The following is a 27929-nucleotide window of genomic DNA, read 5'->3' as shown; positions in this document are numbered from 1 at the left end:
AGGTTGCCAAAGATGGCCCAAATCCATTGCAAAAAGGAATGGATTCCATCTGCTCCTGCCGGTGGCCTGCTTTGAGAGCAGGCCTTGAAATTGCTACGGTCCTAGGTTGATTGTGGCCAGGGCCGCTCCTTGTTGCCCGTCTACTTTGAGCCATACACACATTAAAAGACGGTAATAGGACTAATAAAAATATGTACTTTCATTATGAATATTAAAAAGAATAGAATCAGAGTGGAAGAAGATTCTTGTCTAATCAGGTTGACAAATTGTAATTATTCTGGTCAGTTGGTTAACAAACACATAAATTACATGCTCAATGGATATCCCAAGTTAATTAGAAGTAATGCAAGAGCTGCACTCATACATGTATTTGCGAGTAAGTACCAGTAAAAACAAGGTCACAGACTTTCGAGTAAACTTGCACAGCAGGGCCAGGTTGCATGTATCAGTTTAGAGACCACATTATTCCCTTTGTCTTTGACTTTTGCAAAAAAAAAAAGTGATTTCCTTCTTGAAAGTTACTCACAGGTAAAATAATATCTTTCTCCCTTTCACCTGTTCCTTCGTCACCTTTCAGTTGTTTCTTAATCTTTAGTCCAGAACAAGATGTTTTTGTAAAAACATAATTACTTGTAAGGGTATGAAACTAAAGTATTTTCTTTAGCTGCTTTAACCCACAAAGGTATGGGCTGGTGAGTTCACTTAAATGTTGTGGAATGGTCACTTTTGTGCCTTGATTTTCAAAACCATTATAGTGTTATACAGAGCTGGTGAGTTACAAACCATGATTATATGTGGGTATTAAACATGTGGACTGGTGCAGATGTCATGTTGCACCAGAATTCACTCACATGACAAATGTATGCACCCATTTGAAGGACGACAGGCCATACCCATTTGTAGGACCATGGTTAGGACACTGTAGATTTAATTTGACTATACAGACCTTCCTGTCTCCTGGCATTAAGGAAAAGAGAGACAGCCATAGAATATTTGTCAAAGACAGGTTGAAGTCACCTTACTAGAGCTAAGTAGGTCTGCACATGCCCAGATGGGGACATTTCAACAGTGTACATAATGTACAGTGGAGCCTCGGGTTACGAAAATAATTCGTTCCGCGGCCGCTTTCGTAACCCGAACGGCTTTCGCAAGCCGAATCCCCATAGCCGCTAATGGGGAAAAGCCGCGATTTGGTGTAAAATCGCGGCAAAAAGCACCAAAAGTTTTTTCGGGACCCGAAAAAACGTTCGTAACCCGGAACAATTATTTCCAATTGGATTTTTTCGGGTCCCGAAAAATTCGTAACCCGGGTATTTCGTATCCCGAGGTTCCACTGTATTGTCTTGAGTTCAGTGAAGGGGTGGGGTAGAGTGCAAATAGGATCTCCTTCTTTGTAGGTTTTTAGACAGAGGCTTGATGGCCATCTGTTGGGGGTGCTTTGATAGTGTATTCTTGCACAGTAGGGGGTTGGACTGAATGGCTCTTGAGGTCTCATCCAACTCTATGATTCTATGATATTGAAGTAATTAACTTCAGTTTACAACACAACAGTACTTTAATTTTATCTTGACTCATGGAATTAATTCTACATCACCATGAATAACTACTTTAAAACATTAAGACAAATTACCAGCTTCCTCCACGGAATACATTTCTCGCCAAAACATCCTGTGTTTGTAGTCATCTTTTGGTGCATATAGATATGTATTTAGTCCCCATTTCTGAAGTCTATGAAGTAAAAAGAAAAACAAGGAGTGGTTTTAAGTGAACATTGTACCAATCTAACTCAAGGATAAGTCATGAAATTCTGCAGGGATAATGTTAGGGCAATTTGCAGCCCTAGGGCACATGCAAAACTTGGCTTCATTTCAAAGGCTCTCTGCAAGTTATCAGTTCAGGTCACTACAAGAGTAATCTGTCCCTTCCCTGGGAGATTGCTTGTTTGGCAGGAAGACACAGGGGCAGAGAAAGGAGCATATATGTACAGGGAGGTGAGAGTAAGGAGCTACAGACTTGCCTAATTTTGGCTCTTGTCCTGTCCAGTGTTGACTTAAGTCCCATATACTAACTGCTTTTGTCTCGTCCCTAGATAACGCTTAAGAAAAGCCCTCTACAGAGAAAAGGTTACAATTCTGATCTAGAGAAAAAAAAATGGCAAATGTAGAGAAACAATTATTACAAAAAGATAAACTAAACTGGTGTGGAATGGTGGTTAAAAGTTGCACTGCAACTACATATACAATTGTCTGTTGGCATTTGCAGTTTTGATACTCATGGTTTCGATTTGCGAGGTCAAGGCTGCTGTGCATGCACTCCTCATCCTCATTCCTCCCGGCTTTTCCCCAGGGGAGGGGAAAAGCCCAGGAGGGAGAATCCCACCCCAAGCTGCCTCTTTTCCCAAACAGCTCTCTGCCTTGGGAAGGGGTTTGGGAAAAAGGATCCCTCACCCTTTCCCAGGACTGGGAGCTGCCTGGAGAAAGATCTCTTGTCTTGGGAAGGGGTTTGGGGAAAGCGAACACACCCTCCTTCTTCTCATTCCAACAACAACAACAACTTTGTTTATATACTGCATCTCTGTTAAAAAACAATCGAAGCAGCTTACATATTAAAATGTCCATAGAAAATGCAATGCAATATTCCCCACTTCCACCCAAAAAAGAATTAAACATACTGTATTTTCTGGCGTATAAAATGACTTTTTTTTTACCCCCGTCTTATACACCAGGTTGTGTCTGGTGGCCTCCAGAGACAGGTGAATGGCGTAGCCACCTCTCTGTCTCTGGGGTGGGGGGGTGGGGGGGGTGTCCTTGCAGGTTCCTATCCCAGCAGGCACCACGGCCGGGCTCTCTCTTTCTCGCCGCCATTGCTGGAAAAGGTGGTGGAAAAGCAGCCCCAGAGCCGGTCTGGCAGGAGAGGGATGGTCAGGCCGAGGGAAAGAGCTGGCTCCTTATGCCTTGCCACCCGGGATACTCCACTCCTGTGGCTCCTGCGGCGTCTAGTGCCTTTTCGGGCCCGACTGTGGGAGGCCCTATTGCCACTTACGGCACCCGCCTTCCAGGCCTCCACAGAGGCCCCCTCAAGCCGGTGGGTGTGGGTGCCAAACTCCCTTAATTCGGCCTATAGTAGGCCAGGGCACTGCCTGCATGTGACTTGGGGGTCGTCTTATACGCCCAGTCGCCTTATATGCCAGAAAATACAGTATTATAATTAAATCAATTAAGATGAACAGTTTAAAATTAAATTAAATAAAGCAAATGGGAAAGGTGACACACAATACAGAATGGGAGGCTCATTTTAGCTGGATGTTTCTATTTGAAAAAGGCCTGCCAGAAGAGATCCATCTTGAGAGCTTTCTTGAAGCTGTCCAGGCTAGTAATTTGATGGATCACTTCCGGCAGGCCATTCCACAATCTGGGAGCGGCAACAGAAAAGGACCCCTAGGAGGTAGCAGTCAGTCTAGTCTTTTTAAGCTGCAATAAATTCCACCCTGAGGAGCTGAGTATGTGGGGTGTATTATATGGATATAGAAAAAGACACTCCCTTAGATAGGTTTGGCCCAGGCCATGTAGGGCTTTAAAGGTCATAACCAACCCTTTGTACTGCACCCGGAAACTAATAGGCAGCCAGAGGAGTGATTTCAAAATAGGTGTGATATGGTCACTCCAAGCTATTCTGGCGACTAGCCTGGCTGCTATATTTTGTACCAATTGAAGTTTCCGGACTAGACACAACCAATACCTGGTTTGGGAAAACCTTTCTGTGAGTACCTCCGTATTGTCTGGATTCAGTTTCAATCTGCTCTTCCTCATCTAGCCCATTACCGCTTCAAGACATTCACTGAGAGGAGAGACTTCATCTGTAATTTAAGCTGCTGACCGAGACATGGAGAAATATATTTGGGCATCATCAGCATACTGATAATGCCCTGCCCCATGTCTCTGGATGATTTCTCCCAGTGGCTTCATATATATACTGAATAGCATCAGGGACAGGATGGCCCTTTGAGGGATGCCACAATTAAGTTCTGTTTTCGAAGAACGACTGCCCCCGAGCATCACCCTCTGGAATCTGCCTGAGAGGAAGGAATGGAACCATTGCAATGTAATGCCTCCAATTCCTAACTCTCTCAGGTCATCCAAGAGGACATCGGAGCTCCCTGAAGCATTAGAAGGGAAGGAAGGAACTGCAAAAGTGCTCTCCCCTGTCCTTCCAGTGCCTCAAAGAGCTTGCTATATCTGCTTGAGAGTTTGCAAGGGTGAGAGGGGTGTGCACATACACACTGCTCTCAACCCCCCCACACACTTTATTCACAAATTTTGAGTTTCGTAGGGGTCTTGTGCCCATGAATGTCAAGAGTCGACTGTATTTAAGTTCTTCCCCATTTAGCCACAAAATCAGAGGTTGATTTTGGGCCAGTTATTCTCTTAGTCTGACAACTATTCTTATGAGAATAAAATAAACTGAAGGAAAGCCATGCCACACTGTCTTAAGTTTTCTAAAGGAAAGCAGGGAACTAAATGTAAACAAGAAAAAAAATATATTAAGGGAAACAATTTTACAAATCATACATATGTAACTAAATTAATGAAATTACTTTACATTAAAATGAGCACCATACATTAATACTCAACAAAACAAGAAAAACACAGCAACAATGAAAGGCAAGCAAAACCATGTTCAGTCCTTAAAGGCTAAATGAAATGAAGTTCACACTTTTCTTTCAAAGGCCAATAAAAAAAGTTGTACAAACCTTTCAGATGTTTTATTGCATCAAAGCCTCAAAAAATGCTATGCTCCTAGTGGAGGCTAACCTTGACCCACACCCACAGTATATAATTTGGAGCAGGCATACTAAGACCACCTGTGTGCTAGGAAATCTAATACAGTCGCCCCTCCTTTTTCAGACCCTTTTCAGACCCCATCGCAAAAACTGAGTTTCACCTATATTCAAGCCCCATTGGCTTGAATATAGGTGTGGGCGTGCGCCCCATTCATTCTCCCTCCGTTTGTCCCTCACGCATAAGTGAGAGACGCAAATCTGAAGACTGTGAGAATGGAGGGAAGACTGTACAAATAAATAAGCAGCCCCCACTGAGAACATATTACAAAAGCTGTATATGACCACAGCCAAATTAGCTATCCCTAAGAATCCAGTAGTAACATTAGGCCTGGCAATGCCCCTGAACTGACCACTGTAGGTGAATGTGCCCTTATCCAGAAGAGGCATTTCTACAGCCAAATAATCCACTAAATTCCCCCAGAATAACCAACACTATTTAGAATATTCAGCCTCATCGAAGTATGCAAGGATATTTTGAAAGATTACATTGCCTCACAAGGATTTGATGAAAAAGACAAACAGAACCAGGTGTATTTGCCATATTTATGTAGTCCATGAATTCCCTGTAGTCTAATTATCCTTCCCACTAGATTTTATGTAAATCATGGGTGGGCAACATGTAGCAGACAGGCTCTATGCCCACTTTGTTTAATTTGGCAACCCTGACCAGTCTCCTATACTACCAAATTCACTACCAAATTGAAGAATGTGGACCACGTGGACATGGCTTTATCAAAGCTTTTGTGGTTTATTGATTTTGCCCAAATCTGTACAAGTTTTACAGTGCTTTAATTTGCTTTAACTGTTAATATTTACGTTACTCCTCATTGTTTTAAATTTTCATAGTTTTCTCTGTACCTCACGTTAGGATCTAGTCCATTATTGGGAAGTAAATAAGCAAACACACAAAAAATAGATAATTATTATACCTCTTTTTAAGGAGGAAATGTCCCAGACATCTGATCCTCCTTAAAAATAAGAGAAACTCCTCCCCCGCAAGTGGTCTACTTGCCGGGTATTAAAATTCTGACAACTATGGCAAAAATCACCACTTTATAAAAAAAGGATCACATTCCTGGCGCGTTGTGCCACATACGTAATAGGTACATGGATCTCACACACTTTGGGGGATTTTTATTTTATTTTATTTTGCCATAACTGAGGAATATTTGGCTCAGGAAAAGTGATGCACATCCCCTGGTAGTTCCAATCTACTCCAGCCACCTTTCCATCTTTTTGCATGTAACAGTCTAGCTTCTGCTGCCATATACTATATAACTTTTCCACTCTTCTTTTGTATTCGTTCTTCCACAAGTCCAAGCAAAATACTTTCAGATTTTTAAATTTTAAAGTATCTTCCATCACATTATATTTTTGTGTCCAACTTTTCTTTTTTTCTTTTTCACAAGTCTCCCATATGTGATACAAAGTCTCTTCTTTTTCTGACATTTTCAACACTTTCAACATTTTCAATTTCCAGTATTTCTTCTCTCTTTGGCAGAGGGAGACAAGAAATGCTAGACCTGATCCCCTTCCCCACCACCATTCCCTTCTCCTTTTGTGTCATGTCTTTTTAGATTGTAAGCCTGAGGGCAGGGAACCGTCTAATTAAAAAGATTGTATGTACAGTGCTGTGTAAACTTACAGTGCTATATAAATAAAGCTTAATAATAATAATAATAATAATTCAACACACAGAAGTACCCTTATATATCTTTGAAATCTTTTCTAGAGTTAAATACCAATGATATACCATCTAGAAAAAGTTTCTTTTAAATCATAACTCAAAGTGAACTTTACACTCCTTTCCCACATCTTTTAACATGATCCATTTGGATATTATAACCGTTATTTTGTGCCCACTTTGCCACACATTCTTTATTTGTTCAGCTTCCATTTCAATCCTTAAAAGCAACTTATGAAGTTTGGCTACTAAATGATTATTGGTGCACAATTTTAGTTCAAATTCAGATCTTACAGGCTCTAAAGCATATATTTTGTACCACTGAATGTTTATTACCTGTATATGCAATTCTTCCATGGATTTCATTCTATATTCACCTTTTTCTAATTCTAAAGGATTCCTATATATGATCCATTTATCATTGAATTTCTTTTCCCTCACTTATAAAGCTTCATCAAACCTACAAAGGCACTTTAAAACAGAATCTTACCTTATATTTATTCCATATTTTCAACAATGGTTTTCTAACATAATGATTTTTGAAATCCGCATTTGTCTTAATTTTGCTACACCAAAGAAATCTGAGCAACTTTTTCCTCTTCTAGGCCGAATTCATACCTCTTATAGTCCAGAAGACACATTTTAACTTTGCTATCAGATTTTCACATTACCAGAGTCCATATCTTAATCTAGTTTAGGTGATGGGATTTTTCCTTTTCTTGGTTCCTTATCACTATCTGCTTCTTTGTTCTTTTCTCCTGAAGAAGATTCTGCACTATAGTCTAAAGCTTTCTCTTTTCTTTCTCCATTCTTGTTTCTTCCATCAAGTTAAATTACAAAGTTATTCCATATTTGCCTTTTCCAAGAAATATTTTGCTTTTTGCACAGTATTAACAATAAATCAGTTTTGTTTAAAATCTCAAATCTTTTCAGCTTTTCTGTCAAAAAACTGTTGTCTCTTCTCTTCAAAATTCCATCCCGTACATCTTTTTGCCACTTGTTTTTCTGATCATATGCTTTTCCTTATCACACAGCAGATTTTTTTAAACAACAACAAAAACAACTGAATAATTGCATAGTAGAATGGTACAGAACAAAGAAAGGGTTACATACCTTCTAAAAAGCTCCTTTCTTTGTTCCATAACCCAAGGCCTTCCATAAAATCCTGTTGGAAACATTGAAAGTAGACAGCTTCAGATGTTATACTTTACTTTAAGGGAAATACAAATATCAATTCCAAAGTACAAAGGGTTTTTAAAAAATAATTAATGGAACTCCTATTTCTAAAGGACCTCAAATATATTTTGATGAGACAGAAAATAAATATTTTATTTATTAGATGCGTTAATTAATCACCACTCCACCCAATGGGTCCATGCTGAAATACTTATTCAAAATAAGCAACATACAATTAAACACAAATAGATTGAACAGTGAACTTAAAACAAAGGAAAATTTCTTTAGTATAAAAGTGAAAGTTAGCATTCTTCAGCCTTGGCTTACTCCTTTTATCTTTGCTCTTGCTCTTATGCAGCTCAACATTTGTGGAGGAGGACTAAGGAGTGGACAGACTATATTCATTATAAATTCATTCTTTTCTCTTTCTCTTCATCCTGTTCCTTCTCACTTCTTATTTACTGTTGGAGGGACTGCAAATGTCCCCCAAAACAGTCACAGCTCCACTTCATTAGAACAACCCCTTCGATCAGTGCTTAGAATCCAACTGGATCCTAGCGCTGATAGGAACAGCTTATTTGTGGAACTTGGGGGCCATTTCCTCATTATCATGCTATTCCATCAGGATACTCTCCTTCTCTACTCTCCTCCCTCTCTTTCCATCCCAGTTCTACCAGCAACTCAAAAACTCTGCTCTAGCTGGCTCTTTATCTCCACAAGAACTAAACTGGATCCTGGACAATAACTCCATATTTTCAGTTATTAGCCGTTGTCCAGTCCATCATCCTGTCCACACACTTTTACAGAACATCAAGTGCCTCATTTATATTAGACTGGAAGATGAATTAGAGCTGGGAGATCTGTACATTGGTGATCACTTCACTCACACTCCCAGAAAAACACTTTCCAGGTGTTTTCCATGCAGGTGTTAATAGATATTGAAGAGCTTAGCAGCAAAAAATGTTAAATGACCACACAGCACCAACTTCTGGAAATGGGATATAAGCAGATGCCTACACATCCCTGTTCAGACAGACTATCGTGAAGGATTACTTTGATTAATGGTATTAAAAGCCATAAACAGATCCAAGAGAAAAATCATCCTTGTTTCTGTCCTGGAACAGATCATCCCACAATGTTACCATTGTTTTCAAAAGCTAGCCCCGAAACCAGACTGAAATAGATCTAGATTGATTTTAAGCAAAGCTGTCTGGAGTCAATTACCTAACACTTGCCTAAGCATCTCGGCCAAGAATGAAATACTGACTAATAGCCCATGATTCATTTCATCTTCTTGGGTTTCTTTGGGCACTCTACAAGCCTCACCACCATTTCTTTTTAAAAAGTTGGTACCATCCCTTCTTTTAGAGTAATGTCTCATATTATGAAGGATTCAACCAACTACATCTAGAAGCAATTACAATAGGCAAGCTATCACTCAGGGAAGTTTGACTGGACAACACTATGAAGATTTCAAGAAGTTGCCCACCTCATTCAATGCTCTCATCTCAGAGAGTTGCATAGGCTCTGCAAGGGAGAGCCAAGGGAGTTGTATAGGCTCTGCAAAGATGGAGAAAGCATTTAGCATGATCATGCTTATCAAAGAATGACCAGGGCATCAATAAACAAACCAACAGACCCCTGAGACTTCTGCAACTCATCAGAATCCATTGGTCTCTTGCAGGAGGAGACAATATTTCAGATGTCCCATTTTGTTTAGGACTTTACAGGTAGGAACAGGTACTGTGAACGTGCTCTGAAACAAAAGTGAAGCCAACAGAGTTGTTTCAAGACTGTGTAAACACAGACCTAAATTAATAATTACCAACTAAATGAGAGATGACTAAAATATGGCTCATTCTGGCCAAATTCAGCTTCCCTGTGAAGGTGTTAGCTGGCAAACTAGCTAAAGGTGCGCTAAAGTGTTCCTGGCTACCTCCATCATCTGGTCTTCCAGGAACAGAGGAGGAGGAAAATTCAGGCAGTTTGTACATCAGTCCCAAATGCAAGTTCTCCACCAGAGTTTTCATGTGATTAAAACTATTATGATGCACTTGTTGGGGAAATAAACACTAAATAATTTAGACGCTCTGCCCATCTGACAATCAATTGTAGTGTACATAGAATCATATAGTTGGAAGAGACCACAAAGGCCATCCAGTCCAACCCCCTGCCATGCAGGAACTCTGAATCAAAGCATCCCCGATAGATGGCCATCAAGCCTCTGTTTAAAGAGCTCCAGGGAAGGAGACTCAACTACATTCCAAGGGAGAACAGCCCTTACTGTCAGGAAATTCCTCCTAATGTTGAGGTGGAATCTCTTTTCCTGTAGCTTGCATCCATTGTTCCAGGTCCTACTCTCTGCAGCAGCAGAAAACAAGCTTGCTCCCTCCTCAATATGACATCCTTTCAAATATTTAAACAGGGCTATCATATCACCTCTTAACCTTCGCTTCTCCAGGCTAAACATCCCCAGCTCCCTAAGTCATTCCTCATAGGGCATGGTTTCCAGGCCCTTCACCATTTTAGTCGCCCTCCTTTGGACACACTCTAGTTTCTCAACATCCTTTTTAAATTGTGGTGCCCAGAACTGGACACAATATTCCAGGTGGGGCCTGACCAAAGCAGAATAGAATGGCACTATTACTTCTCTTGATCTAGACACTATACTTGTATTGATGCAACCTAAAATTGCATTGGCCTTTTTAGCTGCCGCATCGCACTGTTGACTCATGTTAAACTCCTAAATCTCTTTCACATGTAGTCTCATTCAGCCAGCTTTGGCCCAGCTTTCCAGTCTATTCAGGTCATTTTGAATTTTGATCCTGACCTCTGGAATATTTGTTACTCCTCCTAATTTGGTGTCATCTGCAAATTTGATGAGCATGCCCCCAATTTTGTCCTCTAAGTCATTGATAAAGATGTTGAATAGCACTGGGTCCAGGACAGAGCCCTGTGGGACCCCACTGGTCACTTCTCTCCAGGATGAAAAGGAGCCATTGTTGAACACCCTTTGGGTTCGGCTGGTCAACCAATTACAAATCCATGTAACAGTTGCCTTGTCTAGCCCACATTTTACAAGCTTGTTTGCAAGAATGTCACAGGGAACTTTGCCAGAGGCCTTATTGAAATCAAGATATACTATATTCACAGCATTCCCTTCATCTACCAAGCCGGTACTTTTATCAAAGAAAGAGATTAGATTTGTCTGGCATGACTTCTTTCTCTGAAACCCATTTTGACTTTTGTTTGGATCCTTTTTTCCCCTTTTTGAAGATGGGGACAACGTTTGCCCTCCTCCAGTCTGCTGGGACTTCTGCTCTCCAGGAGTTTTCAAAGATTATTGCCAATGGCTCCGATATTACATTTGCCAGTTGTTTTAATACTCTTGGATGTAGTTCTTCACGTCTTGGAGACTTATATTCATTTAGATTGAACAGATATTCCTGTACTAGCTCTTTACTTAATTCTCTGCTGAAATTCCCCTGTTCTGTCCTCTGCTCCATTTTTCTCAGGTTGAGCACCCTTTGCCTTTTCTGAGAAGACTGAGGCAAAGAAGGTGTTGAGTAATTCTGCCTTTTCTCTGTCCTCTGTTAACGTTTTGCCATCTTCTGCATGCAGTGGCCCTACCATTTCCTTATTCTCCCTTTTGCTGCGGACATATCCAAAAAAGCCCTTTTTATTGTTCTTAACCTCTCTAGCAAGCCTGAGTGCACTCGGCGCTTTAGCTTTTCTGACTTTACCCTTACACAGGCTAGCTATTTGTCTGAATTCCCCTTTGGTGATTTCTTTATTTTTCCATTTCTTATACATGTTCAGTTTAAAACTTAGCTCAGTTGAAAGCTCCTTTGTCACCCATCCTGGTTTCCTGAGATACCTCCCATTTTTCTTCCTCACTGGAACTGTTTTAAATTTTTTAATTGTGCCTTCAGTATCTCCCTCTTGAGATCCTGAACTCCCTTCTCTTTTAGTATTCCTGATCATGGGATCACCCCCAGTATTTCCCTAAGTTTACTGAAATCCGCTCTCCTAAAGTCTAGAATGCGTGTCTGACTATGCCTGGCTTCTCCATTCCATTGTATAACAAACTCCAGGAGAACATGGTCACTTCCACCTAATGATCCCACAACTTGCACCCCACTAACCAAGTCATCCTTGTTGGTTAGAACCAGATCTAAAATAGCTGACCCCCTTGTTGCCTCTTCCACCTTTTGGACAATGAAATTGTCTTCAAGGCAAGTGAGGAATTTGCTAGACCTTAAGGATTTTGCTGAGTTTGAATTCCAGCAAATATCAGGATAGCTGAAGTCACCCATCACTACTACATCTCTCCTTTCTGAGTGTGTGGTCATCTGTTCTAGAAAGACATCATCCAGTTCCTCCATATGACTTGGAGGTCTGTAGTAGACTCCCGTAATAACATCCCTGTTGTTTCCCTGCCCTTTTAAAATTTTTATTCAGATGCTCTCCACCTGGCTTCCAGTTCTGATGTCCTGGATCTCTTCACTGGTGTAAATATCCCTGACATATAATACTATTCCTCCTCCTTTCCTGTTTGGACTGTTTCTCCTAAAAAGGTTATACCCCTTTCTACATTCCAATTATGAGTCTCATCCCACCAATTTAAGTAATGCCTATTATGTCATATTTGCTTTGTTGTACTAGGAGTTCAAGTTCATCTTGCTGATTTCCCATGCTCTGTGCATTAGTGTAAGAAGGGGTATTGGTCAGTATTCCTTTTTCTGATGTGAACCAAGTATATAACCACAGTGCCTATGGCACTAATCGTCCCCTCAACCTGTATCTCCTAACTGCTTGCTGACCTTTCACCACACATCTAAATGCATCCAGCACACAAGTGCTTCACAGTACAATACTGCTAGTTGCCATATGCAATAACCATCCACAAATCATGTTATTTTTAGTTCTTTTGTGAGCACAGTTCTCCCACTCAGGATGTTTCTGAAATTCTCAACTAGGCCCTTTAAGATTATCACTACATCTGCCTCTAAGAGTGAGGACAAAGCAGCATACAGTAGACCCTCCTTATCTATGTAGGATATATTCCAAGACCCATAGTGGATATCTGAAACCCTATACCTGAAATGTTTTTGGACAGCGGGTAACTGAAATTGCAGAGAGCAAAACTTCACAGAAACTACTGTACCTTTATTTTAAAATCTGACTGCACCAGAAGATACCTCTGCCTAAACTAGCAGACTCCAAAGAGACAAATGACTTATATTACTATTAAAAATGTACTCAATGTGCCATAAGTGCTGAACACCTTGATGCTGTTAAAACTATTTCATTATTAGTATGAATTATACAATGACAGAGATTAATACCAATATTTCCATAGCCAGTATGCAGAACCATGAATATAATCTTGCTCTTGCAGCTCACAATTATAGAACAGTCCAAATAAATTATAAGACACATAAGATATTCAATTGTTTATGTTTTAGAACACTTAAATTATTTTATTTTTCTAAATTGTTACTGTTCTAATTTTAAATTGTTTAAATTCATTTTATTGTAAGCTATCCAGAAATCTTATGGTATAAGGGGGCAGGATACAAGTATAGATTGAATCTCCCTTATCCAAAATGCATGGGACCAGACGTGTTTTGGATTTTTGAATATTTGCATATATATAATGAGACATCTTGGAGATGAGACCCAATTCCAAACATTAAATTCATTTATGTTTTGTATACACCGTATAAGCATAGCCTGAAGGTAATTTTAATACAGTCTGCCCTTCACATTCGCGGGGGTTAGGGGCGGAAGACTCCCAAGAAAGTGGGGGAAAGTGGGAGGTGCGTATGCGTGTTCCTCCCCCCCATGTGCACACCCCTTTCCGCCTTCCCCTGAGCTTTGGCCAGCTGAGGGAAGCTTCCTTCAGCTGGACAAAGCATGGGGGGCAAGGAAGAGAAGCGTGCATGGACACTCCTTCCTTCCTTCCCCCCCTCCCCCGCATGCTTTGGCTGACTGAGAGAAGCATTAGGAGGGGGGAAGATGAGGCTGAGGCTGAGGGAGGTACCAGGGATGGTGATGGTTGAGGAGGAGAATAAGCAGGACAAAGCATGCTGAAACGAAAGTAGAAAGTTTTTGTTTTTCAAAGGAAAAGTAGGAAAGGACCAAAAATCAAGCAGGGCTCCATGAAAGATTATTGTACTCCAGGAGCAGTAAGTAGCAAAAGACTGAAGACAATAGGGGTGTGTGAGATGGATGGATTTTTGGATTAATATCCCCACTATAGATCTATAGAAATGGTTGCACTATGGATATATATAATTGAGCTTTTGGAGTTAAGGTTTTGGAAGAGAGAGAAAATGCTGAACAGGAGTTACAGTAGAAATGTTTATAGAACAAGTTGATCTTTGCAAGCATCAAGGCGTCTAGTTTACTTTGAAAGCCAAAACAACTAGAAGCAGCATCCTTGGGGGAAAAACAACACATAGGTGATAAGGAGTGATGGAATATTCCAATTGTCCCTAAAATGTATTTTAAAATATTCAAAAATCTGTGTCCTGATTGTATGAAAGTTTTGTACGTTTGCACTTTGAACCAACCAATAGAATGTATTGTTAGGGAGCTCCTTGTTGAAATTACTATATGAACAGCCATTTTCTTTGGTTCTTCGCCTCGGTATTTGGAACTTGACAGTTTTGGATTCTCAGCTTTCTGGGTTCTGTTGTTCCTCTGCTCTGTCAAGCCGGTGGACTTAGTGAGAGAAGATCCCACAACAGTTGCTCCCTCAAATGGATATGGAGGAGGGACCACTTTTATCCTCCCTACTAGGAGTGAATGGTGAGGACAATCCGAGTTCCATGATGTTCCATCCTTACGTACTGGGAAAAGCAAAGGTGTCACTATCTCAGCCACCCATGTGGAGACACACTATCGTATTTAAAGGTATACAGGTATTTATTTAAATTTAATAGCACTACTAGAATTGTTTAACAAGTTCATATAATTAGTATTAAACTAAATAAGTTATTCCTATTTCAGGAAGAAAGAGTTGGGCCATTATGTGCCTGGGAATTTTCAAGAGTGCAATTTAACTCTCATCCCCTCCATTTCATTTATGGTCATACCTAGGATGAGACACTGGCCAGAATTGTGACTGCAGTCAAGAAATAAAAGTAGGAATGGGAAGGGCAGCTATGAAAGAACTAGACAAGATCCTAAGAAGTAAAGACATACAACTGAGCACTAAAGTCAGAATTGTCCAGGTCACTGTATTTCCCATTACCATGTACGGATGTGAGAGCTGGACAGTAAAGGAAGCATACAGAAAGAAAATAAATTTATTCAAGATGTGGTGCTGGAGAACAGTACTTAGGGTACAATGGACAGCCAAGAAAACAAAGAAAATTTGGAAGCCAAGATGACCATGTTGAAGCTGGGAGAAAAAGGAGGGGAAGAACACAGACCAGATGAATGGACTCAATCGGGGGGGGGGGGGTTACAAGTATGGGCTTGCAGGACCCGAGCAGAGCAGTGGAAGAAAGGGATACCTGAAGATGTTTCATCCACAGAGTCGCCATGATTCAGAATGGACTTTAGGTGACCTAACAACAACAAATTAATCCTGCTATGTAATAATCATCCAGAAATCTAACTTAATTTACATCACTTTCACATCACCCTTTTGTATTTGTGCGGTCTTTCTGCCAGGTGACAAAACTTAATCATGTGACAAATGCACTCATATTCTGGTCATGATTTTTTTTAACTCCATGCTTTTTGTCAGCCTGTCTTGTGAATATATTACAAAGTTGCCCAGTTCCACTTACCAAGATCCTTATGACAGGTTTGTCAAAAGGATCCATCTTATGAGTGTGAGAACCTCCAACCTTTCCTACAGCCTTCTGTTGCTATGTACCTCTGGTAAGTACTTGGATGGGAGACCAGATGCTATAGGCTATATTTCAGAGGAATGAAGGGGCAAAAACACCTCTGAATATTCTTTCCCTATGAGACTCATGGAGTTGATATGTGACTTGAAGGCACATACCCTTCCAACTCAAGGTAGAAATTAGCAACAGCCATGCTGATAGCTAAAAGCTGGGGATGGCCCCTAGACTGTCTAAGTATCTTGATGGCGCAAGGCCAAACAAGGATTCATTGGCCTTTCCAGTTCTAAAACTTGGGGGGGGGGGGAGTGCAATGTCAGGGATAAGAGGGAGGAATTGTCCAGTCAACCAGGTTTTTTTTTGTTTTTGTTTTTTTACTGAACAACCATTAAAGCGATATGGCTTTTGTCCAGTTTATCTGAAGGACCATATGAAACCCACTGGGGGACCTTGGGCATATCACACTGTTAGCCTCAGGGAAAGGCAATGGCAAACCACCTCTAATCAAATCTTGCCAAGAAAAACCCATGGCAGGTTCCCATTAGGGTTGTCATAAGTCAGAAATGACATGAAAGCACAGTACAATCTTCTATATGAGCCCATTGGGGCTTTAAGATATCTGGAGGCCTTCCTCTCTGTTGCACAACCATCTCAAGCTTGTTTGGTGAGAACAAAAGAGAGGGCCTTCTCTGTGGCTGCTCCCAGCCTTTCGAACATTCGCCAGAGAGGCCAGGCTGCCCCTGTCCTTGTTCTCCTTCTGGTGGCAGATGAAAACTTGTGCCACCAGGCCTTTAAAAATTGTTGAAGTTGGACACTTAATGCTATGTGGTACTGGTTTGTATACAGTTTTTAAAATTATTTTATGCATTTTAGTATTTGTAATTGTTTTAAGAGATGCTTGTTTAATAATAAATGTTCTGCTTTCATTTAACTTTGGCAGTGTTTTTAATCTGTCTTGTTTTAAAATGTTGTTTGCCACCTTGGGTTCCATTACTGGGAGGAAGACAAGATATAAAATAATAATAATAATAATAATAATAATAATAATAATAATAGCAGCAGACTAACTATTAGGAAGCTGAAGATAAAAAAAACTTCTTTCATAATAGCATTACAATGAAAAAAACATTCTGTGTGGGAAGGTATTACTGGATGTTCATTTCTGATACAAAACCACCAGTATGGCATTTTTCATCACAGTTGTTATTAATCCAAGAATGAATGAGGAAGGTTGAATCTGTGTACTGCATATGAGTTTGGATGTGCTTTAGCACAAAGGCCAACACAATTGACATGAGGTACATGGTAGCTACTGTCTGTTTGCACTTTATGCAAATATTGAACAAAAATTAATTTCATTCCTAACAACACCTGTTCATCACATGAGCTCTTTTCTTTTCCCACTCCCCAAAAATGTCATTAAAATTTATTACTTTTATTACACAACTTTTTGGTTGGTGTGTGCCTTTAACAACCACAAAGTTAGGTTCCCGGCTTACAACAATCGTAACATGAACCTATCTTTGAGTTTTCGTGTCAAGATTTGTTCAGAGGTTTGCTATTGTCTTCGCCTGAGAGCATGTGACTTGCCCAAGGTCACCCAGTGGGTTTCATGGCCAAGCGGGGAATTGAACCCAGGTCTCCAGAGTCAAAGGCCAATATTCCAACCACTATGCAATACTGGCTCAAAACTTTGTTTTTACAGGCCTGGGAGTACACCTTCTTTCCAAAATTCAGAGTTCCTCAATCTTGTCTGTGCTAGAAAAGGCATGTACAGCTTGCCACAAGATGAACCAAAAATGCAAACTAGAAAGACAACCAAATACAGTGGTACCCCGGGATACGAATTGATCGCGTTACGAAATTTCCGGGGTACGAAAAAGTTAGATTGGAAAAAACTGTTCCGGGTAACGAAAGATTTTTCGGGTTACGAAATTCATTTCGGCGCGTTTCGGCGCGAAATTCAAATGCGAAGCGCGGCTAGCGGCTTTCCAGTGCTAACGGAAAGCCTTTTCGGGTTGCGAAATGTATCGGGTTACGAACGGCGCCGCGGAACGAATTAATTTCGTAACCCGAGGTAGCACTGTACTGATTACTCTATGGCAGTAATGGCAAGCCTTTTAGAGATGGGAGTGGAGTGCCCAAACTCAAAGGTGTTCCCACACTGGGTGTCACCCAGTGCCAGGAGGTGGGACTTTCAGCGGGACGGGACATCTGGGGGTAGGACCTCTGCCTTTCAGGGGTGGGAGTTCCTCGGAGACAGTTGAAGGCCTCGGAGGGTGGAGGGAAGAGCACCTGTTCCTCCTCTTTCCCCCTGCCTCCCGGGCCTTTTTAACTGCCTCTCCAGAGACAGCAGGGGCCTGGGACGGCCAAGAAGAGGAGGAACAGACACGCACCTGTTCCTCGTCTTCCCCGCCCTCTGTGTCCTCAAAAATTGCTTTGTGTGCCATCTCTGGCATGCATGGCATAGGTTTGCCACTACGGCTCTATGGATAAAAACAATTACATTTGAATCCAGACTTTGAATCATGTTCCTTTAACTACCTCTAGACAAATAAATGCTCCTACATTATATGCTAGAGCAAAAGCAACACACTCACCTTTAGCAAGCTGTACATTGTTGAAACAAAGTAGTTCTTAATCTAGGGTTCCCGGACCCCCAGGGGCCTGCATTGTCCTCACAAGAGGTCAGCAAAGGCTTGAAGGCTGCTCATACCATCAACTCCCCGCCATGGAGTGGCCATGTGACAGGATCCAAGGTAAAGGTTGTCTGGCTGGGACCACGCATTGCCTGCCACATGGACACTCCACTGTGAGGAGGAGACAACAGCAGAGCTGTCAGCCAGCCTTTTCTCTCTCCTTTACCTTCTTCCCAGCTGGGAATGGGCCAGTCTTCTGTCACAAATCCTTCAACACGCCCTCCCTTTTTTCTTTCTTCATTAGGAAGGAAGGAGGAAAGAAAGAGTGGCAGACTAGTAAGCAACCAAAGTGTCTGGCACCCCTCCTTAACACTGATGTGAACTATTACTAACTTTTCAGAGTTAGCTGGCGCACATACATATGACACAGCTCTCCACCACTGCCTGCCTGCCCACCCTGCATCCTCCTCACCCTCCTTCTCCTGTCTCCTTTTTTGCCAATAGCCCCATGCCTCCCTTTCCTCCTTGCACCATAATGTCTCTGCCTCACTCTGAGGCCACCTCCACCTTACACTCTCCCCACTCTGCCTCTTTTCTACTTCCTAACTCATTTCAAGTCCCACCAAAACATACTAAGGAGTATGACAGAATCCTAGAATCACAGAATCTTAAGACCTGAAAGGAACTGCAAGGGGAGCAAGATTATCAACCTCCATGTGCACAAATCCCTTTGTGGACAGTGCCTCATGGTCACTGACTCTGTGGAGCAGAGTTACTGACCTCCATGTGTGCAAGTCTCTTTTTGTACAGTGCTTCATGATCCCATGATTCAACTCGCTCAAGCCTCAGGGCGGACTGAATAGCAACACACAGGCCCAGCCAGCCTTTGCTTCTGTCACATGGTTGTTATAAGATTGCTCAGCTGCCCAACCTGCCCCCCCCCCACTGCCCATGTGACAGGAATCAAGGTAAAGGCTGGCTGGCTGGTTTTGCCATGCAATCTGCTCCAGTCTCAACTGGTGGAAAGGAGCAAGGAAAAAAGCCTTCCCTCTGCCCCTGAGAGAAGGTTTAATGGGTGGTGTAATTGTAATTGGTTCAATGTTCAGGTATTATTATTATTGGGCTTTTAAGTCTTTTAAATCATGAGTTAAATCTTGGGGGGGGGGGAGGGTCCATGGCAACCAAATGTGTTTAAAAGGGTTCTCTGGTAAAGAAATGGCTAAGACCCACTGTCCTAAGCAGTACTAAGTACCAATGACACTCACTAGAAAATGAACAGAGAGCCAGCATGGCAGTGGCTTGAGCACTGTACTATGACTATGGAGACCAGAATTCGAATCCCCACTCAGCCATGGAAACCCACTGGGTGACCCTGGGCAAGTCACGCTCTCTCAGCCTCAGGAAAAGGCAATGACAAACCATGTCAGAGCAAACCTTGAAGAAACAAATCTTTGAAGAAACTTGCTAAGAAAGCTGTGCCTCTGGGTCACCATAAGTCCTCTGAATAAATCTTGCCAAGAAAACCCTGTGATACCTTCATAAGTTGGAAATGACTTGAAGACACACAACCACAACAGTAAATAACCACTGTCCATTATTATTATTTTTATTATTATATTTATTTATATCATGTTTTCCCCCCAAAACTGGGACTCATTGATGTGGAATGGCACTTCACCACAATGAGGTGGAAGGACTAAAAATGTCTACATCAGGTATAAATATATCTAGGAGGAAGGCTACTGGGTACACATTAAGAAACTCAAGAGCACAGGAAAATGGCTTGACTTTGAAGTTGGGGGGATGTTTTTCTAGCACATACTGCAGCTTCCTAACGTTTTGCTTTGGGCAGAAACAAGAGCAAGGTGTGGCTTGGGAGGCTGCAGTGCTTAAACGCGGCGTGTGATCACAGATTGTGAGTTGCAGGAACTCATAATCAAAGCACCCCCAACAGATGGCCATTGAGCCTCTGCTTAAAGACCTCCAAGGAAGGAGACTCCACTACACTCAAGGAAGGAGTGTGTTCCACTGTCTAAAAGCCCTTACTGACAGGAAATTTCTCCTAATGTTTAGGCGGAATCTATTTTTCTGTTGTTTGAATCCACTGTTCTGGGTCCTGTTCTCTGGAGCAGCAGAAAACAAGCTTGCTCCATCCTCAATATGGCACCCATTCAAATACTTAAACAGGGCTATCATACCACCTCTTAACCTTCTCTTCTCTTCTCCAGGCTAACCATACCCAGCTCCCTGAGTATCTCCTCATAGGGCATGGTTTGCAAACCCTTCACCATTTTGGTTGCCCTCCTTTGGACATGCTCATTTCTCAACATCCCTTCTGAACTGTGGTGCCCAGAACTGGGCACAGTATTCCAGGTGGGTCCTGTCCAAAGCAGAGTAGCGTGGCACCATTACTTCCCTTGATCTAGACCAGTGGCCCCAAATTTTGCTCTATGGTTTTTTGTGGGTTTTTCGGGCTATGTGGCCATGTCCTGGAAGAGTTCGATTCTCTGAAGATGCCAGCCACAGATACCGGCAAAACGTCAGGAATAAACTCTTCTACAACATGGCCACATAGCCTGAAAAACCCACAAAAACTAAGGACAGTGGCCATGAAAGCCTTTGATTTCACATACTGATGCAGCCTACAGTCGCATTGGCCTCTTCAGCTGCCATGTTGCACTGTTGACTCACGTTCAACTTGTGGTCTACTTGGACTCCTAGATCCCTTTCATACATATAAGTCTCCTAAAGCCAGGTGTCCCCTATAACATATCTATGGGTTTCATTTTTTCCTGCTTAATATCTTACATTTATTTATTTTGAGTATTTCTATCCCCTTACATTTCTCTGTGCTGAAGTTCATTTTGCAATCATTCCTCTCTACCCAGGGTCACACAGTACACTCACCCCCTCCATATTTGTGGCTTTGATATTTGCAGATTTAATTAATACGTTTTGTCTTGGAATCTCTAGGTCCTCCAGTGCAACTCTATGGTCACCTTTAACTAAAGGTTGCACTGAAAGACCCAGGGATTCCTAGAGAGAATGCTCTACTAGGCCTTTGTAGCTCCTCCAACTCCATTCTCTGGTCAGTGTCTGTCAGACGTTGACCACAGAGTTGCACTGGAGGACCTAGAGACTCCTAGAGAGCTGTCCTCTCAGGTAAAAACAGGGTGTTCTTGTTATATGTGGTTTTTCCATATCCACGGGGCTCCTGTGCCCCTAACCCTAGCAAATATGGAGGGACAAGGGTACTCTCTTCCACTCCAGCCTTCTCTGGATGCCAGCCTCAGATGCTGGTGAAACGTCAAGAATAAATGCTTCTAGAACATGACCACAGAGCCCAAAAACCACACAAAAACTAGGAATGCCGGCCAGGAAAGCCTTTGAACTTTGCATTCATCATTTTGTTAGTTTTGGCTTCATGGCTTCCAGACCCTTCTCCATTTTGGTTGCCCTCAAGAAAAATGCTAGAAAAACATCCCCCAACTTCAAAGGCAAGCCATTATGTAAAGAGCTGTATGCGTTTATGTTATACGCAACCAATGAAATATGATTTGTAGTTTTCTTTGTTCAAAGTACAGTAGTCCCTCCATATTCGCTAGGGTTAGGGGCACAAGACCCCCGTGAATATGGAAAACCACAAATAACAAGAACGCCCTGTTTTTACCTGAGAGGACAGCTCTCTAGGAATCTCTAGGTCCTCCAGTGCAACTCTGTCGTCAACGTCTGACAGACACTGACCAGAGAATTGAGTTGGAGGAGCTACAAAGGCCTAGTAGACTATTCTCTCTAGGAAGCTCTAGGTCTTTCAGTGCAACTTTCAGTTAAAGGTGACCATAGAGTTGCACTGGAGGCCCTAGAGATTCCTAGAGAGAATGTACTAATCAAGTCCGTCAATTATCCCGCCCGCAAATGCCGAAGCTGCCAATCTGGAGGGAGGAGAGTGCCTTCCTCCCTCTCTCCGAAGATGGCAGCCACAGATGCTGGCGAAAGGCCAGGAGTGAGCCCTCCCAGAAGAGGGCCACGGCGCCCGAAAAGTATCCCACCAACAAACAAACAAGCAATGTGCGGATGGCGGCCACGGAAGCCTTGGACCTGGCATGGCTTCCAGACCCTTCTCCATTTTGTTCGCCCTCAGAAAAAGAGCAGAAGCCATGAAGCCCTTTCCCCTCCTGGCTCCGTTGAGCCCAGGCCGGGTCTGAGGCGGAAAGATACACAAAAGGAGGGAGGAGGAGGAGGAGGAGGAGAGGAGAAGGGGTGCTTTGTTCGCCTTACTTTCCTCCTCCGCCGCCGCCGCCTCTTTCTTACCTTCGACGACGCCGCAGAGGAACCTCCTCGCTCCCCGGCCTCCCACCGCTCCTTCTCCTCCTCCTCCTCCTCCTCCGCCCTCAGGATCCGCTTCTGGGCTCGCTAGGTCCGGTCTCGTCGGGGGAGACTCGGAGACGGAGGCGACGGCGGGGACAGGGCTGGGGGCGCCTTGAGGCTCCCCCGGCGCCTCCTCCACCATCCCGGCTAGACCCGCTCCAGGGCTCCCCTCCGCCGCCGCCGCCGCCATTTCCCTCCTCTTTCCCTTCTCTCTCTCTCTCTCTCTCTCTCTCTCTTCCTTCTCACACACTGGGACGAACTGCGCTTGCGCGCCCAAGAAAGAAAAAAGAAAACCAGCCCCAACCGGTCCGCGCCAGAACCAACCGCCTTCCTCGCGCTCGCCCGCCGGTCCGCCAATCGGGAAAGCGGACGCTGGTCACGTGCCTCCTCTCCAGGGGCGCGAGATGCTCCCCCCTCTCCCTTGCAACGAGAGTGACTAATTACCTTGGGGGGGAGAGAAAAAGAAAGAAAAAACCCTACTGCGCATGCGTGACAGGGTGGTAGAGGTTTTTCTCGCGCATGCCCCGCAAGGTCTGGATACTTGAATAGAGAGCCTCGGCCTACTGCGCATGCTTAAGACTGGCTGACGGCTGGAGCGGAAAGAAAGAAAAAACTCTACTACGCATGCGTGATAAGGTGGTAGAGGGTTTTCTCGCGCACGCCCCTAAAGGTCTCGGCACCGTAATAAAGAGCCTCGGCCTACTGCGCATGTTTAAGACTGATTGACTCCGCTGGGGGGGGGAAGAAAGCCCTATTGCGCATGCGCACTCAGATGGTAGAGGGTTTTTTTTTCTTGCGCATGCTCTGCAGGGTCACAGCGCTGGAATAAAGAGCCTCGGCCTACTGCGCATGCGTAAACGGCGGATGCTGCTTCCTGAACTGCGCATGGGTGGGGATTGGCGGAGACGAGGCTGCGCACGCGAGGAGGGGGTGTAAATAAACAGAGTAGCAGGCGTTAGTGCGCAGGCGCGGAGTCCTGGGAAAGGACTTAGGAGAGGGAATTGGAATTCTTCCTCAGAGCAAGGGGCGGAGCTTAGCGCTTAAAGGGCGGGGCGAGGCTCGCGATGGATTGGACCGGAAGGAGCGCCCAGAGCAGTTTTTTAAGCGGTTGACCCATTTTGCCCCGTTGCTAGGCAACCTTAGGGGCCTTCCTGGGGCCGAGAGGCGGATTAGGAAACATAACAAGAAGGAGAATAATAAGTAAACCGCCAATTGAGCCTCAGTTCAGCAACGGCATTTCCTCCGTGTTTCTCTGATAAGATAAAGAGGGCCTCAGAAATGACCGTCTTTTTCTTATGGAGCTTTGTGTACCATCAGGAATAGATTATGATAAACAATGAAACGTTGGTGAGGGAAGCAAAGGGGCCTCTATCTCAGCCACCCATAAAAAGGGTTTTGGTTTTTGGCATACTTCGGATTTTGGGATTCCAGCTAAGAAGAGAGACTCAACCTGCATTATGAGCGTTTACACTGAGAAGTGTCTTAGCATTGCTTTTACCAGGGCAGCCTTCAAAGGCGCATGTGTTTCTGCTTCATCTGGTATCCGCTGTCGATGGTGCCATTGCCTCCCCTAATTCTTCTAGAAACATCCTTGCATTGCAGCTTCCAAACTGTATAAACAGTAACTTAGGATTTCTAACACAGAGTTCTTTCCTTGCTATTTCCCCCCTGAACTGAAGAGTCCCACTAGCTTTAAGGCTTTATATAGCATCAAGAATATATGACAATGTTTGATGGCTATTTCTTTCTTTCCAGGCATCTCTGAGCGCTGCCTTGGCCCAACTGTACAAAAAAGCATTTCTACAGGGGTTGCTGTATCCATACAAGGAGATACAACACTTTTGCAGCAAGGCCTATAATGAAACATTTCACCTTGCAATGCCAGTCAATTCTTATTGATGCTGCTACAATTCCTTGGGTGGGCTTCCTTTTCTCCACTGGCAATAAAGCTTTGAAAGCCTATCAGTATATCCTTCATGACTGCTGTTCTTGACAAGTACAAGCATCTTTAATAGTGGGCCTCTTTATTATCTATTAGTCTTCCTGGAAGATGAATTTCCACAATATGCTGTAAATTGGGCACCTTTCCTGGTCTGGTAGACTTGGCCCTCCATATCCACGGATTCAACTGTCCACGACTTGAAAATATATTTTTTAAATATGTAAACTCCAAAAAGCAAACCTTGATTTCACCATTTTATATAAGGGACACCATTTTACGCTGACATTGTATTTAGTGGTATTTGAGCATCCATTAACTTTGGAGTCCAAGTAGACCTCAAGTTGAACATGAGTCAACAGTGCAACGCAGCAGCTAAAAAGGCCAATGCAATTTTAGGTTGCATCAATACAAGTATAGTGTCTAAATCAAGAGAAGTAACAGTGCCACTCTATTCTTCTTTCGTCAGGCCCCACCTGGAATATTGTGTCCAGTTCTGGGCACCACAATTTAAAAAAGATGTTGAGAAACTAGAGTGTGTCCAAAGGAGGGCAACTAAAATGGTGAAAGGTCTGGAGACCATGTCCTATGAGGAATGACTTAGGGAGCTGGGGATGTTTAGCCTGGAGAAGCGAAGGTTAAGAGGTGATATGATAGCCCTGTTTAAATATTTGAAGGGATGTCATATTGAGGAGGGAGCAAGCTTGTTTTCTGCTGCTGCAGAGAGTAGGACCTGGAAAAATGGATGCAAGCTACAGGAAAAGAGATTCCACCTCAACATTAGGAGGAACTTCTTACATTAAGGGCCGTTTGACAGTGGAACACTCTTCCTTGGAGTGTGGTGGAGTCTCCTTCTTTGGAGGTCTTTAAGCAGAGGCTTGATGGCCATCTGTCGGGGATGCTTTGATTGAGAGTTCCTGCGTGGCAGAATGGGGTTGGAATGGATGGCCCTTGTGATCTCTTCCATCTCTATGATTCTATTGATCCACAAAAGGTTGTGGAAGCAAACTCCAGCGGATAACCAAGGGCCCACTGTACCTATCAAAATGGTTGGATTACAACCACCATCATCCTGGACAGCCATGTTGGGTGGGAACAAAGGGGGTTGTACTTGCAACACTCCTATTGAAGTCAGTTTGGAGAAAGACTAGGATAAGGAATCTCATAACCCAATGAAAAAATCTCAACTTTTTGCAGTTCCCAGTGAGCATGTAGGAGCAACAGATTCTGTAGCAAGCTGCTATTACACTTCATGGTCTCCAGAGGAGAATCACATTATAGATTTTTTTTGCTTTCATTCCTTGTACGGTACTTTATTCTCTGAGGACTGTAAGTCCAAATATGGGGGAAGGGTGGAGGAAATGGAGCTGTATTTATTGGGATATCTCTGACCTTGGAACAGTCTGACTGACCTCCCAGAAGCTATAGCTTTGGCCATGTTGGAGGAAGATTGTGTACTTAATTATTGAAGGGGCTGTGCAGACCGGCCATTAAGGCCAGCCTGGGGACAGAGTCGGGCATGGCATCCACACAATGCATGCCCCGACTCTGCCCCCATGATGGCGTGATGCCGCGTGCCATCATGGCGCTCCTCTGGCACTGCATCCACATGACGCAGCACCAAAAGACTGCCATAAAGCCATAGTGCTGGCATTACGGTGCCCTTGAAAGGCCAGATCAGGGCCACTGCATGCAGTTGCCACAGCCCCGATCTGGTGAAGATGGAGGCGGCTGCAGGCTGCCCCTAAGTTGGCAAATAAATAATGTTACTCTTAATGGTTTACATATTGATAAATATTTCCTGAAGTGGTGGCTTTGGGTGAATGGTGGTGAATCCATATAAAACAAAATTCTTAATTTATAGAATATTAAGTGTGAATAATCTGTGGAAGGAGTATATTAGGAAGTTAGCAGCATCTAATAGAAAACTGAGAACATAATGTAAATTGCATTGAATTCTATGAGGGAGGAAAGGTATACACAATAGAATGTACTAAATAGATCTGTAACATAAAGGAGGGGGATGGCTAGGGAATTGCTAGGAAAAAAGTGGCAGATGACTCAAATATACCAGAAGAGAGCAAACACCAAAATGTGGTGACCTTAATACATTCATTAAGAAACAGCAGCAGTTCTGAGGGGTTTAGCTGTGGTTGCATAACTTTAATTTTGGGAGAAGAGGGAATAATATTTTTTTGTAATTAATTGGCTGAGGTGCTACAGTTTATAAAATGACACTGTAGCTGTTTAGCCAAGCTCTAAAATCACTGGATATTTATCCATTTGAAGTTGATTTAATAAGTACTGTTTGTTTAAATTAATAGAACAGCCTAACCTTATTCTTATACACTTACTTTAATTAAACTTTATCAAATGGGACTTGCTTTGGTAAGTTTTACCATCTCATCTATGTTTGAACAGCCATGAAACTTCAAAATTTTCAGATAGATGGTCACAGGAAAGCTGTAGCAGTAGTTGCAGAGCTAATCTTTTGAGGCAATCACCATTTGGGTGATCTGATATCTTGGATTCCATGTTTTGTTTTGGTTTGTTTATAAAATTAAACAAATATCCATGACTGATTGCCTGGGCAAATAGTGATAATTAGCTCCCAACTAGCTTTAAAAAGACACACAAAGGATGTGAATGAATATAAATTCAGATAATCTGAAACAAATTCAATACATTTAGCTGTGAAGAGAGAAACAGACATTGCTTGGATGGTTTGATGTTGATTTCATTTTGAGAGCAAGTTGCAAGAACAGTTATTGAGTATTTTGGGTGGCATTTCTCTTTTCATTCATAGGGTTGTTAAGATATAAAACAGCTGGCTTTCATCAAGAATTTATTCCTCCTAATTATCAGTATAGCTGGCACCTCAAGTGGGAAAGGTGTTCAGATGGTCTGGACAATAATAATGCAGCATATAATTAGGTGAACCTTTAAGGAGGATCCTGTTTTTTCATGGAAACTGCCTAGTTGACTGAAAGCAAATGTGATGTCCTTTTGAAGGTAGACCAGAACCTAGTTGCACTGGAGCAGCGGTTCTCAACCTGTGGGCCACAACCCCTTTGGGGGGGGGTCGAACGATCCTTTCATGGGCTGCCTAAGACCATCGGAAAACTCATGTTTCCAATTGTCTTAGGAACTGAAACACTGCCCCTCTATCCAGGGGTTCACCACAACATGAGGAACTGTATTAAAAGGTTGTGGCATTAGGAAGATTGAGAAGCACTGCATTGGAGAGTTTGATGGCCTCATCTTTATACAAAGAAATAAACATGAGTTGCATGTATAAAAACTATACATACACAGAAAAACAAAAAGGATGCTCATGCCACCCATTAGAATGCTGTGCCCAACACCTCACTGTAAGACAAATATGGGAAAGCAAACAGCAACAGAGGCTTTTGGTGTT

General features: G+C 42.8%; 1 protein-coding gene across 5 annotated transcripts in view; it reads right to left on the bottom strand.

Annotated features, from left to right (window-relative positions):
- LOC149318435 (protein O-GlcNAcase) overlaps nt 1-22856 on the bottom strand; it is a 52774-nt gene extending 29918 nt beyond the window's left edge. For 2 of the 5 annotated variants that reach the window (XM_089509695.1, XM_089509699.1), the window contains exons 1-3: nt 22516-22856; nt 7638-7689; nt 1631-1728 (exon numbers count right to left, since the gene is read on the bottom strand). In XM_089509695.1, coding sequence (XP_089365821.1) covers nt 1631-1728; nt 7638-7689; nt 22516-22762 — 397 coding nt within the window. In that variant the 5' untranslated portion in view covers nt 22763-22856. Of the gene's footprint in view, nt 1-1630; nt 1729-2017; nt 2124-7637; nt 7690-9189; nt 9210-9339; nt 9377-22515 lie in introns of those variants that run through there. The other 3 variants (XM_089509696.1, XM_089509698.1, XM_089509697.1) reach the window with 3 other exon arrangements.
- Nucleotides 22857-27929: the final 5073 nt, after the last annotated feature.

The sequence above is a fragment of the Sceloporus occidentalis genome, unplaced genomic scaffold (assembly GCF_023333645.1).
Source record: "Sceloporus occidentalis isolate IW3139 unplaced genomic scaffold, rSceOcc1.0.p SCAF_2, whole genome shotgun sequence".
Taxonomy (NCBI): Eukaryota; Metazoa; Chordata; class Lepidosauria; order Squamata; family Phrynosomatidae; genus Sceloporus; species Sceloporus occidentalis.
This window is presented reverse-complemented; position numbering and strand designations above follow the sequence as displayed.